Source organism: Cottoperca gobio, chromosome 17 (assembly GCF_900634415.1).
Source record: "Cottoperca gobio chromosome 17, fCotGob3.1, whole genome shotgun sequence".
NCBI classification, from domain to species: domain Eukaryota; kingdom Metazoa; phylum Chordata; class Actinopteri; order Perciformes; family Bovichtidae; genus Cottoperca; species Cottoperca gobio.
In genome coordinates, this window is record NC_041371.1 from 24,933,623 (window position 1) to 24,952,345 (window position 18,723).

General features: G+C 39.5%; 1 protein-coding gene across 5 annotated transcripts in view; it reads right to left on the bottom strand.

Moving 5' to 3' along the window:
* The window catches only part of LOC115022131 (xenotropic and polytropic retrovirus receptor 1 homolog), a 42,464-nt gene that overhangs the window by 12,185 nt on the left and 11,556 nt on the right, over window positions 1-18,723 (bottom strand). For 2 of the 5 annotated variants that reach the window (XM_029453020.1, XM_029453017.1), the window contains exons 1-6: window positions 11,025-11,084; window positions 10,139-10,408; window positions 2,752-2,853; window positions 2,386-2,609; window positions 1,199-1,348; window positions 894-977 (exon numbers count right to left, since the gene is read on the bottom strand). In XM_029453020.1, the coding sequence (XP_029308880.1) occupies window positions 894-977; window positions 1,199-1,348; window positions 2,386-2,609; window positions 2,752-2,853; window positions 10,139-10,397 (819 nt within the window). In that variant the 5' untranslated portion in view covers window positions 10,398-10,408; window positions 11,025-11,084. Of the gene's footprint in view, window positions 1-893; window positions 978-1,198; window positions 1,349-2,385; window positions 2,610-2,751; window positions 2,854-10,138; window positions 10,591-11,024; window positions 11,085-14,324; window positions 14,377-18,723 lie in introns of those variants that run through there. The other 3 variants (XM_029453021.1, XM_029453019.1, XM_029453018.1) reach the window with 2 other exon arrangements.

Genomic DNA, 18,723 nt, shown 5'->3' on the forward strand with positions numbered 1-18,723 from the left:
CCTTCCTTCTTGTCCTGGTGTTTTGTCTCATAGTGACGTCTTATGTTATATTCTTTAATTACGGCCTCGCAGTTCCACAAACAAGGCCAACTGGTTCATCGCTCACGCTCGTAAACAGACACTGTGTCTCCCACCTGTCTTGGACGCCTTTTCGTTTGGCCATTTCTTTTGGGAGGCTTATTTAAATGTTGTTAAAAGTGACGAGCGTAGATGACTTCAGTATCAGCGGTGTGCGTGCTATATACCGGCGGGACAGTTATGATAGACATATGATATTTTCTCACGGGCCGGATATAATTGTATTGTATATAATTGGCCTTGAGTTTGACATGTAGGCTCTATAAGAACAACAATGTCTTGACTCTACGTAGCATATATACCAGGGTTATTTAAAATGATGGACATGCAAGACATTTCAAATAACTGGGCCGTCTTTCAGCATGAAGATGGTTCTCTGAGTTTGTTCAGAACTCAAACAATTAAGTATCACTACCAACTAATAATTCATTTGAAATTGCACTTTCAACATATTGTTAACGTAGATGTCATACATGTGATAAAAACAACAACATCAGTGTAAAGACATATCATGTCTATTACTGTGGATAAAGTCTGAATTCTACAGCCGCACTTATTATATTGTATCATGATCATAAACAGTATAATATTATACCATGGACTTAATGTGTCATTTGAGAGATGTAAACTTTAGAGATTGCGTATGTTTTTTTTGGTCTTAATATTTAGCAACAAAAAAGAAGCAAAGAGACAGAAAGATGGTTTCTGTTACAAAGGCCATCCTGAAGTGGCGGCAAAATTCAAGTTCAAGTGACAGCAGAGGATGTTGAGTTTGGGAAGAGTAACTGTGAGTTAATACAGTGTGTGTGTCTGACCTGGGCAGCTCCCAGGGGGGGCACTCTCAGCCTCTTCATGGCCCTCTGCCGGTCACCACCTTCCAACTCTGTTGTGACCAACGCCTGAAAGACAGAGAGATTTTGAGTGTTAGATCTTTTCAAAACTGATAATATTGATGGCTGGTTCTGCTTATTACCGTTACTTTGGAATTATGATATTGACATTGTGGACCATGTGCAACCTGCTTTAGCAATACTGTACTTACTGTAACTACAGCAATACTCATCAAGCATTTGTACATTTAAGCAGCATTATATGAAAATCTCTACATATGTGTCTGCACCTCGGTCTCAGAGATGAGCTGTGTGATTTTCTTGCATGTATAAAATGGAGCCACTTCAACATGGACCACCCTCCAGTCAGCCCCCCTCGACGTCTCCAAAATCTTATCATGCTTCTTCAGGATCTTCCTAAAACCCGTGAAGTTCAGGTTCTACAGAGAAATAGACAGAGAGAGAACTTTGGAATGATAGAAGAAACAAACCTGTCAAAACCAGCTGATGAAAGGTGTGAAACTGGAAATGACCTAAATATGACAAAAGGGTCTGCATGTAGTCTAGAAAACATAGACTGAATGTGCAGTATCCCCACTATCTGCATTGACTGATATAACAGGAACAAGCTTCGAACAAAACATCTGACATATTATAAAGTTGTTATGACAAACTTAGCAAGTTAGCAAACTGTTTCCTATTTACACATCCAGCAGATAGAGAGCAACGTTAGCCTTCATTTGGAGACGGGTTTGTGTCCACCTGATGAAGTCCAATATTATATATCTTAAAATACATCTGTCTCTTTAGCTTTATGTTTATTTTACTCCCTATTTTGCAGTTTCCCCTATTAACGGCAGCCATGTTGGAGGATGTAGTTTTGATATCAGCGTATATCCTCTATAAACTTATTGATTTGTGCAGCTTTAACTACAATTTGTTTCAAAGAAATGCTTTGGCAATGGAAAATCTAAGTTAGACTTTATTGTCCTCTTTTTTTTTCAATGCATTTTGTTGTTTATTATCACTTCCATAGCAGACACAACAAACTAATAATGATCAGTTATGTGGCCTAAAATTCTCTCTCTGAACCCTAATTATGAATATTAAACTTGTTATAGCAGCTGTATGTGCCAACCTGTGAGCAAAATGACTTACTGGTTCACGGTAATTATGTTTTATATACTGTATGAACATTATAAGTCATGTTTTGTTTTTCAGGGTGCCTTTTTAATATATGGTCAGGGACAACAAATGAAAACGAGCTTTTTAGGCTAAGTTATGCTCAGTTCCCGTTTAAAAAAAAATATATCTACATTTTATTTTATTTGAATGAATGAGCATTGCCCTTGTCAAATAAAGTAATACAAAGAATGGAAATGGGGAGAGTTAAGCTATATAAATTTGTCACAAGATCTTTATTTTCTTTGTTTGCATGTCGAGTGTTGAGATGACATTTGAGTGTGTGAATATGTACCTGATAGTTCTGCAGCAGTATGAGGCTGAGGTAGAACTCGGAGAAGGCCAGCTGCAGGTCCTTTATGTTTCTGTGTTTGCATCGCTCCTGCTGCGACAGGGCGAACACCGTCTTCCTCTTTCTCAGGCCCCGCCCGTTAGCCCAGCTCTCCCTCTGGGCGTCCAACGATGACTGCAGCTCGTTCTGCAGCGTGGCAAATCGCCGCTGGGCCTCAGCCAGCTTTTCTGGAGGGAAGAGAAGCAAAGAGATAAAGGCGATTTGAAAAACTCTGCAGAATAATAAGCACAACAAACTGTCAGAGCTATATTTAAATGAGTATATGACGGTGTGTGTGTAAAGAGCAGTGGTAGTATTTGTAGTCTTTACCAGAGTAGAAGGTGTTGATCTTGGCCAATTCTTTTTCACACGTCTGGAAGAACTTCTCCTCAAACTTGGCGTAGTACCTCTTAACCGTATCCTCATCTGTGACTGTCAGAAGATATGAGTCGTTAGATTCGTGCACCTTCAAGACCAGAGTGAAGACTGTCTCACAGCACTGATTTAACTACCTTATTGGACCTAACTGTAGATAGATAATGAACAGGAGGGTAGAAAGGGAAGGCGACAAGAGCATTTTAAAAGGCAGAACAAGCGCAAGTATGGATGGAGGATGTGTGTGTGAATGTAAAATTCCATGTTTTGTGCAGCAAAGTCCTGCAGTGCCTTGCTTTGACCATCAGATGGAGCAGGGATACAGCAGCAGGGCAGACAGCTCTGATAACAGTTGTCAAAAGCGGGATTCTGCTTTTTACTATGAATACTTGAATTTGTTTACCCTCATTTTAGGACTGAAATGTTCATTCTTCTAATGTATAAAGATTTCAAGTTTAATGCAGTATGTTTACTGCCTTTTAAAGCCTTTTAAAGAATGTTATCAAACACTACTACAATGTAGGTTTCTCCTCGATTGAAAGAGTTATTACAGTAAAACATAGGGCTACATGACATTTTTTAAATTCTATTTTGTAAATATGTTTTACTGTAATAACTCTTTCTGATTGGTTTCAACCTAAACAGATGGCTTTAGACTGTAACAACAAAAGATTGTGTACATTTATTGAATGTCACACCGTGTTTGATGAGTCCAATACAATTTTGATGCAATCTAAGTGCGATTGTATGTTAGATTGAGGTTATCAGATGCAATGAATGCATGGTGAATTGTATTGCTACAATGTTGCTACATCAGCTCGCTACATCAGCTCGCATCATCCATCTGCACTGCTCTCGTGCTTTGATATTACTGCAAAACATTACGCAAACCTTGGCCATAGAGCTGTTCTTTCGTTTCGCCTCCATCATTTTGGTTTGTGTTGTTTTTTTTTCTAAACAAACACTATTATTTTGTGCCATTTCATTTCAAATTCTGATTGGTTGGTTTGTAGATTTATAGCAGCCTTCACATTCTGAGAACTTGGTCTTTAAATTTCTGATAGTCAGAATTTTTGCAGGCTGTCTTTGGTCACCAAAACTCCATCGGTGGATGTGCATCACTACAATCTAGGAACACGTTTCTCTCATGAGAATTCTGCCCAGAATGTAATGCAGCTCTTCTAAATGTTTTTCTCTACTATTAAAAGTAAAGGCGCCCCTGTAGGTCACCTGGTAGAGCGGGCGACCCATATACAATGTCTGAGTCTCTGACGCAGCGGGCAGGGGTTGGAATTCAACCCGTGGCCCTTTGCTGCATGTCACCCCCCCCACTCTCTCCACTTTTCCAAATCTTAAACTGTACTATCATTAAAAAGGCACAAAGATAATCTTTAAAAAATAACTGTTCTAATATTACTAAAACCGAATCACACTACTTAACAAAGGTGGTGCAGCACAGTCATGCAGCTGCTCAGGAACCTGAAGGAGACACAGCAGCATAGTCAGATTCCTTCTTTACTGCTTCTTTATTTTCAGATAAACTGCCAACCTCTAAACCTTCCGCTGTCTGTCAAAAAAGTATAAAATATATAATGTCTTAAATAAATTCATAATACAAATAAGAACATCTTTTTCTAACCAATCTATTAAACATTGCACATAGAAGGATTGGCTGACAAAGGATTGTTTTCAAAAAATGTCGTGAGAACATGTGTTTCAGTACTCCTCAAGTTGTGTTGGTGAATTATGTTGATAATCAATGTTATATTTACTTGTATCCCAAATACCATGCCAAAAAGTTAATTCCCGTTCTTCCCATTGAGTCTAATGTCTTTTTTTTTTTATTTATAGTTTTACCAGAACATAGTCCTGTAATTTCCATCAAAAAAGGACACATAGAACCTCTAACCACCAACTTGTATCCACTGTCACGTCAACAACAGCCAAACAGCAGACCGGGCAGGTGCTTTGAGTCAGACTTTGCAGACTCAGTGATTCACAGTGTTTCAGACTGGCTACTTTTAGACAAGACACCAAATTAACTAAATTGGAGTGTCCCAACCATGAGTTCCCTCCACCCCGCTCTCTCTCACCAGTGCACACACCACCACAGTCAGACTACAGTAATCTCCTTATCCTTTTTTAGCCTTATTCTGCTCTTTTCTCTGTGTGTTGGCTCATGTCTTCATGATTATTATCATTATGACATGTCTGTCTTTTGGTAAAAGGCTATACTTTCCACTTGACAATTGATGTTTTCTGGCTCTATTTTTCAGCAACACCCTGCTTTACTCTCACACAGTAACACACATGCACACTTGGAAGCCAGTCAGTAGAGGTGTGCCAACAACAACCAGGGCAATGTGTCTTCCTCAAGTACACTTGAAAAGTAGTTAGTGCATGCAAACAGCATTACATGTCATTTAAAATCCGGTTCACCCAAGTTACAAAAAACATATTTTCTCTCTTACCTATCTAAGATATCCCTAACCCTCTCTTTAGTGGTGTTCAGAGTATAAACATCGTCAAACGTCTCTTTCCAGTATCCACATTACTGTGGACAACACATGCTGTCAACATTTTATTTGGAACTACTCCTTCTGTGGAAAGTAGTTTCAGTTAATACGGTTCACAGTGAGCTCTCTGGATGTTAAAGGGCATTGATTTTAAAAAGACAAGTAACTGGATTTTTAAAATTCTAATTTTAATGCTTTGAACACTACAAACTAATATTACATTCCCCTCTACTGTGTTGGAGAGGAGATAGGCATTTCAGGGATGGACATTTCACAGTTTGGCCACATAAAACCAAAACCATCCATGTGGCTGGATAGAATCAGAAGTATAACAGAAAAATACTTTTGGGGAATTTGGGTGAACCAAACCTTAAAATATGAGATTTTTCAGACTGCACATCTCTTTAATTCTATACTACTACCATGCCACTACAACCAAAAGACAAATTAAAAACAATCTAACTTTAGTCATGTTAGATAAATGAATTCCTTCATTCTCCTACCTCTTGTGCACAACAAAGAATCCAACTCTACACATCACAACAAGAGTTTTCCCTGTGAGGTCATTTCACCGAGCAGATTTAAGCAAAAATAATCAACCCTGCGTTTCTAGTCAGAGCGACAAAGCAACGACATGCTGGAGAAATGCAGATGAGAACAAGCTGGCACACAATACAGGAAATGTGAATACGGTGAGAAAACAGCAGAGTACATCTCCATACCTCTACAGAAGCGTTCAGTGCGGTGTGTGTGTGTGTGTGTGTGTGTGTGTGTGTGTGTGTGCAGGAGAGAAAGAGATGGTCTATCAACCTAAATGAAGTAATACATGTCTTCCTTTATCTTCTGGTAAATCAACATTTCAGCCTTGCAATAATGTTAGATATATAGCATGACAGAAGCATGAGAATAGCATTTCACTTATTCACATTGTCGCATCAGCTCAGACCTAAAAACATGCCACAATGGTGGTAGCCCTGGTACTGAACTCACAACCATCTGGTGTTCTGCTTGGAAGCCTACCACTAGACCACATCACATCACCACCACCATAGTGGATGAATATGCATGTGAATATAAGGATGTTAGCCCCACGAGTAATGATCTCATCCACTCAAAAATGTGTTTGAGTGGATGAGTTGACTATACTGACAGATATTTGTGCACTAGCCTAAAATCTGAGATTCAAACAAGCTAGATCAGGTATGTCACACATTAGAAACAGCCCATCGCTGTCTGAGTATTGAAAGTGTTTCAAATTTGTCAGAATCAATTGAAAATGTTTTATTTTTGACAACACTAGAGGCCATAGTACAATATGGAGGGATAAATGGGGATTGACATAACAACCTAATATCTATAATCCACAATATACCCGTTTCTCTCCTTCTTCTATGTATATTTCTAGCATTTAAAGATGTTAGAGCTGTTTTCAAATCATTTGGATTGGTAAAAGTGTGCTTGTGCTGGTTGCTAAAGGGTAACAACTACTAACTGTTATTAGACCGTTAAAACAGGAAAGTGAAGAACTAGTTTTATAATTTTGGCATCGAGCCATGCAGCAGTCAATCCGATGAAAAAGTTATACCAATACACCTTCATTGAGGATGTCAATCATAATGTAAAAGAAAAATATTTATTGAGAGAGCAGATCTTTGCAGGACTCTTATGGACTACTTTTTCAATGATTAGTTATACGTGTTTGTTTAGGTTGTTTAATCTTTAAATAAACTGCAGTAGGGTAAAAAATAAACGGAATGAATGTCAGTGTGGATTTATTCATTAGTCTGAAGATGAGCATGGAAACACTGTGAATCACAGTAGGGAGCAACATGTGACTATAGACTTCTATAAGAGTCTCATATGGGGATATTGTGGCCACGCTGCAAATGATTCAGTCAATGTGCCGTACCAACAATATGTCTCGTCAATCACTGCAAGATACATATATATATGGATAAAATACATACACTACAAAAACATGGATTGACTGTATGACATAAAACACCATTTCACTAATTGGCAATAAATACAAATACACATCTGAGGCCGATGCAGATGTCATGAGTTCTGCAGGTGTTTGGCCCCAAACCAAAGTAGCGGACAAATCTAAATTATGACCTGATAATGGAACGAGAGGAAACGTCAGAGGACAAACAAAGTCATTTAAATTCATCCTTAAGGGAAGAAAAAAAACCTGTTCCAAATGTAATTGCAATACATGTAATAGTCATTGAAACATTTCACTCAAAACCACAAATGTCAACAAGATCACAAGTGGCAAGATAAGTCAGGGCATCACCAGTCAGTATAATTCATCCACTGAAGACTATAAATATCTATAAATAAATTCCATGACAATCTATCCAATAGTTGGAGCGATATTAAAGCCAAGCCTAACCAGCTAAAAACATGGAAGTAGAATGATACTGGGAGTCCTCTGAATTTGAGAAGCACTTTGAGGAGCACTCCCAATTACTGCGTGTACATTTGACCAATCACTTATGAAAGCGGTTGGAAAAGGGAGATTGTCTATTTCTGTGTCGGGAGTTAACCCCCATCCTACCATTGGAAGGAAGTGAACTTCTCAACCCTTCCAACCTTTTAGACCAGCATTTCTTGAAGGTTACTTCAATCTCACTGTTTACAGGATTTGTAGGATACTACTTTTGTGTGATTTAAGCATCCTAAACCAAGAGACAACACGTTATCTGGTAAGAAAACAATCAATGATTGTTATCAACTTTGAAGTACGGAATTTAATGCCAGCAATGTGTTTGCAGATTGCTAGAAAACTATAAAATGTTATCAAATTACTATGAGTAGAGTTTATGATGTAGAATTCTGTTTACATGAACAATATAATAAGTTGATAAAAATGGCCAGAAACAATACACCTACCATAATCACAGTGGCTATCCTGTAAGAAGGTTAGTCAATACATTGTCTACAATGGCTAATTCTGTGATAGTCACTTAATGAAAAGAAAGAATATACATGTTACATAATCTTGACAGATCAGGAAATTTAAGTGATTTAAGTGGTCCTTTTACTTTTTATTACTTTCTTTGATTAATGGCCCAAGGTGCCATTGAAACTGTCAGTGACTAATGCTACTACCATTAGCAGCTGCCAAAGTAAAAAATCGGGGGGCAAAACAACTTGATCAGCCATTCCCAGTACTAACTGTATGGAAATATTGGATAGGCCCAGCCGCTGAAAACAACCGTTAACAGATCGTTCTGTGGATGCACAAATAGTATCCCAATACTATCCAACGGACAATGTTCTACAGTGAAGTATTTCACACGGATCAGCAGAACATCGGGGACTACTGTAGACAAACAACGTGACATTTCACTAATTTTCTATTAGGCTGTTTTCATATTTTAGTAGCTGCTGACCAGTTCAGCGCTGTATCTCCTTTTGTGTGTGTCAAGTGGGTCAGAGAGTCCAACTAATCTCTCACTAATAACACACACAGCAAAACCCAGGCCATCAGATCGATAAGCAGCTGGCAGATCTACAAGCGAAGCCAAATACAGTGCAAGCGACCAGTGTGAGAATATGACCCACAAATTACATTGTTTTGTGGCTGATCAGGATTTACTCTACATTAGTTGTTCTGTCACGTCTTATTTCTGACTGAAAATAGAGGATACATAATGAAAAATAAAGCCTCTGATAACTGGTTTTAAGAAATTGCAATTACTGTACACCTGTCTACCACAAATGTATAAATTATTTTATATACGTATATAGATATATTAATGAGCATTGTTGGATGGAGCCTGAGATCTAAGATTTTCATGACCAACTGTAATTGTTGTGCCTATGACAATAAATAACTTGAAACTTGAATCAAAGAAGTCTGTGCCAGGTCCATTGCAGAAGTCCACAGAGTGCATTGTCATGCTTACACCATTGCTACAAGAGTATTGGAAGGAGAGGGTTCCCGCCGGGCCTTAGATGACTCCCTGCAGGGCCTAAGCACCTTCTTTAAATGTATTTTTAAGATGAATACTTTATATAATATTAATATAAGTAATAAGTAGAGAGAAGGAGAGAGAGACATAGATACTATGGGTAATATTCAATATAATATTAATTAATATAAATAATAAGTAGAGAGACAGAGAGATATAATATGGGTAATATTTAATATAATATTAATATAAGTAATAAGTAGAGAGAGAGAGAGACAGAGAGAGAGAGAGGGAGAGAGAGACAGAGAGATAATATGGGTAATATTTAATATAATATGGGTAATATTTAATATAATATTAATGTAAGTAATAAGTAGAGCGAAACAAGATTTATTTTTTGGGTAGATGGATTGCATTTATATAGTACTTTTCTTTGCAACCACTCAAAGTGCTTTTACAACACAAGTCAGCATTCAACGAAAAAGTAGTGCCAGTCATTTCCCAATGCAGCCATATATACCGTAAACTTTATCTTTAATATAGTTCAATCATTTTAATTTTCTAAATGAAATGTTCAGGTGGCACACTCGCCTTACAATTCAGAATGTTGCTCTCCAAAACACGGGAATTTACCACCAGGAAGGATTCACAGATCAATCCATGTTTTTGAACACTATTAAAACTCTAAATTAAAATGTTTAACCAAAACCAGCACGTAGCAGGTAGAAGAATCACATTAAAAAGGACAGCTCCACTTGCATGAGCTGAGAAATGGTGGTCAGTAAGTTGTTCAGTGTTTCTGAATCTTGGAGGATCTTCTACCACAACTGTGAGAATATTGTTTCACTGAGTGAGTTTTTTACTAAGTGTGTAGCTTTTAATAGGTTTTCTGCTAAAGTGTACTTTGTTTAGAAGTCTTGACTTCTGAATCAGTTTCATTGTAAGCCATCAGTGGACTGATTACAGTGGGTGTGGGTAACACAGCTGTAGCCTCATTGGACGAAGACTCGGAGGACAAAGACAAAGGAGTCTTTCGCAGGAGTCTTCGTGGGGAGGATAAGTATCTCGGTTTGCTTGCTCTTCCCTTCTTATTCAAATGTGTATATTTTCCATTCCCGTTCATGTCTCTTCTCATGTACTCTGTGCGTGCTAACAGAGCCATCCTACGGAGAGCTGAAAGAAAATGGCTGAAATCAAAACACACTCACGACCTGCTTACCTTTTGAACTCTTCTCTCCTCTTTCTCTTCTTTAATTTCAGAAGCGAAAAGCACTTTCTTTCAACAAAAAATTCAATCCCAAAAAACTTTTCTCCATCTTCTCCACCCTCCTCAACCCTCCCAGTCCCCCACCTCCTTCTTCCCTCCTACCGTCCCACTTTGTCAACTACTTTGTAAAAAAGATAGATGACATATAATCTTTATTTTCTGACTTGCCGACTAACATAATTTGTTCACCATCCACATCACTTCCCACCACTCTTACTTCTTTCTCCACTCTCTCTTCGAATGAAGTTCTATCTCTCATTACCTCTGCCCGTCCTACCACCTGCCCTCTGGACCCTATCCCCTCTCACCTTCTCAAGTCTATTGCTCCTGACCTCCTTCCTTTTCTCACCCATCTCATCAACACCTCCTTAACATCTGGTTGCTTTCCTAACAATCTTAAGGAGGCAAGAGTGAACCCTCTCTTAAAGAAACCCTCACTCGATCCTTCTGAAGTCAAAAACTACAGACCTGTCTCTCTTCTTTCTTTTCTTTCCAAAACACTTTAATAAACACTCGTCTTACCTTCACCAGAACAACCTTCTTGATCCGCACCAATCTGGTTTCAAGGCGGGCCACTCAACTGAGACTGCCCTCCTCGCTGTCACTGAGGAACTCCATGGCCTCCCTCTCCTCTGTTGTCATCCTTCTGGACCTTTCTGCTGCATTTGACACAGTGAACCACCAGATCCTCCTCCACACCCTCCAAGAACTGGGAGTCTCAGGCTCTGCTCTCTGCCTGCTTGAATCCTACCTAAAGGATCGCACCTACAGGGTAACTTGGAGAGGGTCTTTGTCGGACACCTGTCAACTCACCACCGGTGTACCTCAGGGCTATGTCCTGGGGCCTTTCCTCTTTTCACTGTACACCAACTCAATTGGCTCTGTCATTCACTCTCATGGTTTCTCCTACCACAGCTATGCAGATGACACTCAACTGATTCTGTCTTTTCTCAGATCTGAAACCCAGGTGGAGGCACGGATCTCGGCTTGTCTGGCTGATATCTCTCGGTGGATGGCCGCACATCACTTGAAATTCAACCTTGACAAGTCCTTCCAGGTAAGGGCTCTCCCATCCAAGACCTTACCATTAACATCGGCACCTCTGTTGTTTCCTCAACTGACTGCAAGGAATCTGGGTGTGACGCTGGACAACCAAATGTCCTTCGGTCCCAACATCGCTGCAACAACCCACTCCTGCAGATGCACTCTGTACAACATCAGGAGGATACGTCCCCTACTGACTCAGAAGGCGACACAGGTTCTTGTTCAGGCTCTTGTCATCTCCCACCTTGACTACTGCAACTCCCTCCTTGCTGGACTGCCTGCATGTGCCATTCGACCTCTACAGCTCATCTAGAATGCAGGAGACCGACTGGTCTTCAATCTACCCAAGTTCTCCCACACTACACCACTTCTCCGCTCCCTTCACTGTCTACCAGTGGCGGCCCGAATATGCTTCAAGGTTCACTTCACTCTGCGTCGACCAATCGGCTCGCCACTCCCTCACTACGAGTGGGATCCAGATTTCCCTCAAACAAAACCCGACTGTTTGCTCCGTCCTGGGAGAGGGATCCCTCCTCAGTTGCTCTCCCTGAGGTTTCTTCCATTTTTTCCCCTTTAATTTTGGGGTTACTTTTAGGAAGTTTTTCCTTGTGCGATGCGAGGGTCTAAGGACAGAGGATGTCGTAACCTGTACAGTCTGTAAAGCACACTGAGACAAATGTATAATTTGTGATATTGGGCTATACAAATACATTTGATTTGATTATCCTGGCTCCAAAATGGTGGAACGACCTCCCCATTAATGTGAGAACAGCAGACAGTCTTCACACCTTCCAGCGCAAACTGAAAACTCACCTGTTTCAACTGCACCTTGGCGAATGAAGAAAACTAAATAACTGTACTTTGTATGTTGCACTTGTATTGGTTAGTCTTATTTATAGCTAATAGTTGAATTTGTATTCTATTGTTTCTGTATGTTGCACTTCAAACTGGCTATTTGAAGACAGTGTTCACTTATACGATTGTACCTATTTGAAGCTATTGTACTTACAAGATTCTTGCTGTTCGGAGTTGTATTTCCATGATTGTTTGCACTTTTTGTACGTCGCTTTGGACAAAAGAGTCAGCTAAATGAACTGTAATGTAATGTTGCAAGCAATGACTCGGTCATTAAAACATAACATTAGATGTGTTTCACGTTCATAGGGTTATAGAGGCTAATTCGTTTGTCCATTTCAACTTCCTGTTTCCAACACGATTTTGAGAGACTGTGGTTGGTGGACTTCGGACTCTCTATTGAGTTCCGGGAGCATGCTACTCTGTAAGAAAATTGTGTACATTTTATAGTTAAATGGGGGAAGCGGCAAGGTGCCCTGTAAAGCTCAAGGCCAGAGGCGCAAACCACCTGCTGGGTCCTTCTCAACCTGAAGCTAGAGCCGGTCACAGAGCACCGCCAAGGGGAAAATGCGCTTGACGATGGCGAGCCAGCCCACCCTGTGAGAATTGTACAAATATTTCCAGTTCACCATGAAACTGTTGAGGGAGAAAATTGGTAACTAATGGGAAACACTGCAACCCCAACAGCCGCTCCACATTCCTGGTTATTATTAGGGGCTGAGAGATTATCAGATACCTAATAATGGAGTGGATCTTTTTGAACATTAATAAATGTTGCCAGAGGATGAAAGACGGCATTAATCTTCAACAAAAAAAGAAGTATTTTTCCATGTGCCAACTTTATGACTCTTGAGTAACGGATTGAAATAAAATAATCAGTGAAGCATAATACATCCTTTTGTCATTTGTATGATATGAAACATAAAGTCTCTTTACCATGAAAGAAATGACTAAAAACACTCATCCAAACCGACTGATATATTTCTTATTAAATTTGATCTTTTACATTACAACCAGATCTCTGAGATCATGTAAATAACCAAATGATATATTTTCATAACAATATGGGTCTTTGATTTGTGTAGCACCTACTGTTATAGCAATTTATCATATTTAGTAAATCTCATTCAACCATTTTTATGTAAGCTTTGAGTTTGTATGTTTTGAGCTAGAATGTTTTGACCCTGTAAGTGAATTTCCACGGTGAGGCCTAGCAGTAAATGTCCATGATAACTTTACATTCTTTGTTATGAGTTTTACTTGACCTTGCAGTATATTTCCCTGTGAACATACATGTCTGAGAGAATGTCACATATTTTGATATTTTGACTGAAGAAGGTTTCAGTTAACCTCTCTTCCACCTGTTGAGATAAAGCCATGGGAAGAATATTCACAGAGCTAAGTGTGCCAAGCATACCCACCTGACAAATACATGCGTGTATAAGTAACATGTATTTTCTATTGTTCCTGGTCCGACTCGGCAGCACTTGTTGCTCTGGGAAGTCTGTCCATTTCAGCTGAAATAGTTTGACTCCGTTTGAAATCTCTTTTGACAATTGATTGATAAACCATCAAATATAACTTGGTTGTAACTTCATTATTTACTCATTACTGGGAGATTCCCGTTGAATTTCCACCATAAATTGGTGACGAGGATGGGATCAGACGACAGTGACGGGAGTCCGTTAAAGGATATAATGCGCAATATAGATCGAAAAATTCCTCCCTGTGGGTGAGAAGCTGAACTTGGACTGAGGACCTGATCAGCACATTAATCCAGAGATTGAGAAAAGACTTCACACGGTGAGACAGAGTTTTGACATTGAGTGCATTATCCGGTAAATCTCGCGTAATTATTGTAGTATAATAGTAAATAGTAGTAGTATATATTATGTCTGATACGTGCATGTCTGGAATTAATACCTTCAATAGATGGGGCCTGGTCCTGAGCAGCATACAACATCTCTTTGAAAGCCTGCAGACAGAAGAGAGAAAATATCAAATAATTAAACGTTAAACAATTACATGAATATTCATCTTGTGAAACGTCTCCACAAGGTTAAAAAGTGCCATCAATGTTAGCCCTATTACATGATGTCAAATGCTCTCATACATACGTATATAGTATGTATGGGATAGTATGTTTAGCTAGTTATTGTTAGCTGTTAGCCAAGCACATCTGTGCTGCCCACCGGCTAACAGCTAACGATAACTAGCTCTCCTCCTTTAATTCCATTGAGTTATATTATGATGCATTCAAACTATGTTCAGTATAAATGAGTATAGGGCAAAGGTAAATATAATTATGATATGCTCCAGTGTATTCTTATAAAATGTAGTTTTTGGTGAGAAACTTGAATAAACACAGTTGTTTGACTTTTTTTTATAATACTGTGAAAACATCCTCTTCAGAGAGGGAATTATGAATTGTTTAACTTCCTAACACTAGTTCTAAGTAGCTTATACTACATAATTAAAACTAAAGCCAAGATGTGTTAATCAAATACAAAGGTTACTTGCCACTTAGCACACTGCACCTACTTTTCGAATACAAATACATACTTCATAACCTGGTGCCCTTTACAGGACCACACAGCATGGACTGACACAATAGGCCAGAACTGCACGTTTAATTGTAGTTGCTAAAAGATTGACAATGATGTCATCGAGATGTGTTGACATTGCACAAATACATTCGTATTTTGCCTTTGTTGATCTAGCTCCATCCTGTAATAATGCAGTGCTGATGATGAAGCCAGTCAGTCTCCTTCATGCTCTGTGTTAGTAAAACTGTATGCCTGCAGCTCGTCTCTGCTGTGAAGAGGACGAGTAGACGACAGTCATTCAGTCTCATTAAGATCCAAGTAGGACAGTAGGACAGTCACCCTCTTTCATACACTCTCACTCAAGGGTTAGATAGTAGAGTGTTCAGTCAGTCAGTGTTTCAGAATGCCAACAGAGCACAAGACTACAATGGCCTCACTGTGTGCCAGACTGCATGCCAGCCGTTATAAGAGCGTGAGAGCTGGCTTCTACGGCAAACAGCAGAGCAAGTCAAGGTCATGGTATAGTCCACACAGCCCATCTGTACTCACTGGTTTAACAGCACAGCCTCTGCAACAATGTAAAAAACAACACCAGACAACAAACAGCAAAAGACGGGGCAGAAACACAGCAAAGATGTACAAAGAAATCAATAAGAAGGCATTTAGATGACTCCCATCCTGTACCTGGCAATCCAGAGTTAGTTGAATAAATTCCTACTTTACCCAAATCTAAAACCAGCTATAAATATACGAGTACGGGGCAGTATTAGTTTTGTTCTGATCGTCCAGTGACAAACAGAAACATTTTTTACCTGGACACAGAGAATGCATGGTGTTCATTGTGTTTTCATTGATTTACAATACAAACAGAGCTACCATTTGAGGAAAGAATTCAGGATCAAGTTTGCCACTGTGAAAGTGAGAGTTGGGCTTCCTTATAATGTCATTTAATTTAAATGTACTTTACATTATAAAGTGTTCCAGTCAAGTGATAATCAACCAATGGGAAAACTGAAGTAACATTTGAGGTGAACAAAAAATCATAGGCAACATTAAGTATTTATGTGTTGCATTGACCTACCCACCATAACCTCAGACGTGTGCTGTTGCTCAACTGACTAATGCTGGTGGAGATTGTTGATAGTCAAGACGTCACTAAGAGAGTTGAAAAAGGCTCACCCTTCTCTCTTTTTCAGTAGCACCACATATGTATTGTGATCGAGCAGAGCTACACATGTTCCAGGGGAATACATTCTTCAGATTTCCGTGCAGAGTGATGACGTTGACATTTAAGCCTCAAAGCTTGCAAACCTTTCAATTTGAGGGCCAAAACTGAAACTTAATGGTGGGCCATGGGTCAAAAGCAAACACCTATTGTATTCTGTTAAGATAAAATAGCATGAACAGTGATTTATATTGTATATTAATATCATATTTTATTTAGTAAAATGTAACAAAATTTCCGCTAGAAACATTTGGCGGGCTAAATCAAACCTTATGGCAGGCCAACTTTAGTCCTGCAGGCCTCATTTTGGACAGCCCTGGTGTAAACACACAGCCAGATAGAACATGGTCTCTTTTAATATGACAATCATTTATAATGACAGAGTGCTTTGTTTGCCAATCTGATGTCATGCTATCATCACCAGCAAACACACACCCAAATACACATACACATCTAAGTAACAACTGCAAGACTTCAGCGGCAGCTGTCGGCCAAACAGCTGACTACTCATTTAATTCCAGCTGGCAACTTTATTATATAAATATTTTATCTACAACAATAGTTAATAGTGTGTACATTTTACGATCGCTTGTCTCCGCTTAAAAACAATGCGAGCATGATGATAAAGAAACTTGCCCATTTGTCTGCATCAGTCCCGTCCCCACATGCTCTAGCTAGCCTATATTAATGTGTGTGTGTGTGTGTGTGTGTGTGTGTGTGTGTGTGTGTGTGTGTGTGTGTGTGCACGCTCAGCTGAGAGGTTGTGTACTGTCAAGTGGAGAGTGGAGAGTCGTCTTCAGTGTTTGACAAACATTAGCAAAATAATTGATAACTAAATACATTAATGCACATGGGTGACTGAGGAGGTAGAGTGAATGCTTACTGTTCCTGATGAGAAGGTGGCACCTTGTATGGTAGCCTCTGCCACCAGTGTATGGATGTGTGTGAATGGGTGAACTCTAGCTTGTGTTGTAGACCGCATTGAGTGATCGCTAAGACTGGATAAGCACTATATCAATGCAGTCCATTAACATACAGGGGACATCCCACTGGCTACTTTGGAAAACAACGGTGGAAGCCTCTTGACGATTACACAATTAGCATTAAAAAGTACACTGAAAGCACTGAATCTTTCAAAAACCCCACTCGGACATTACTCTTTTTATAGCAGAGCCATCTCTAAGACACATTGACAATATTGCCTGTTTTGTGTGTGGCAAAGTAACAGGCCTATGTCATATGCGGTAAATGTAGGCTGCACATCAGGCTCGCACTTTAAATTTTACAGTTTAAAATGTCCTGGATAGGATTGTGTATCGGGTTTCCTAAGCATATATTAAAGATTCAATGTGTAATTTGGAGCCACCTGCTCCAAATAAATAGGGGGCAGTATTTCACCTCTAAACTGAGTCCATACAATCTCTAATGTTTATATTTTAGTTGTAGTAGTTTGCCATATTTATTGAATTCTAATTTATTCTTTATATTGTATATATAATAATAATAATAATATTATTATATTGTATATATAATAATAATAATAATAATAATATTATTATTATTATTATATTTATAGTGTGTTGCATTTACTCCTGTGTCAGTCAGTCAGCAGGGAAAGAATACCAAAATCAAGAAACTGCTGTCTGATAATCTTCAGGTGGAGCTGATCATCTGTGTTTACCGAGCACTGATGTTAACAGGGTTGTAGTCCGTGTAACTATACATTAGTTTGTTTAATGGAGTAAATCCAAAGTAACAGAAACTAGAAAACGACCACATATTCGTCCCGTCTTCCCGGTGGTGGAACAGCCAGGACAGCAGTCCGCCGGGGAGGAGAGAGGTCGGCAGAGGCGGCACTCTGCAGCCTCCGTCAGACGGAGCTCCAGTCAGCGGCCTGAGAGACTTGAGCTCAGTCAGAACCAGCTCCAGCCCTGCAGTCACAGCAGCTGCTGGACCTGTGGAACGGCAGCAACAGGGAGTCTGCAGTTCCCCGGTGCTGTGGCTGAACTCCAGCTAACTGCTAACTGAAGCTACGCTGTTTCTCGGGGCTGCAGACAGATATACACTCAGAGAAACAGCCTCCTGACAGCTGGGAGGACGAGGAGAGGTGGTGCGGGGGGTTTCTCCTTTCTGCCACTTTGAATGTAATCCAATAAACAAACTATAAAACAGGAACAAGGCTGTAATATCTACAAGAGAGTCAGCAGCTGTACTTCTTCTCTCTGTACTGAGGCAGACTGCAGCTACACTCACTCACTATCACCTATAGAGGAACAAGTGGTATTAAAAAAAAAAAATTATGTTTTAAATTTAAATTCTGGCATATCTTACACATTGAACCTTTAAGATGATTTGAGCTAACTTACTATCAGAACAAAGATGTTATAATTAATCTCTAAAATCTGTAGCCTACTGTGCATATAGAAATGTTTCTTGTGTCAGCCTGCTGAGCCCCATTAATCAGCATGCCGAGGCGCTTGGTCCTTGTATAATCTCTCCTCAATCCTGTCAATTGTGCTACCATATTGCATAAAGGTTGGGGTTTGCGGGT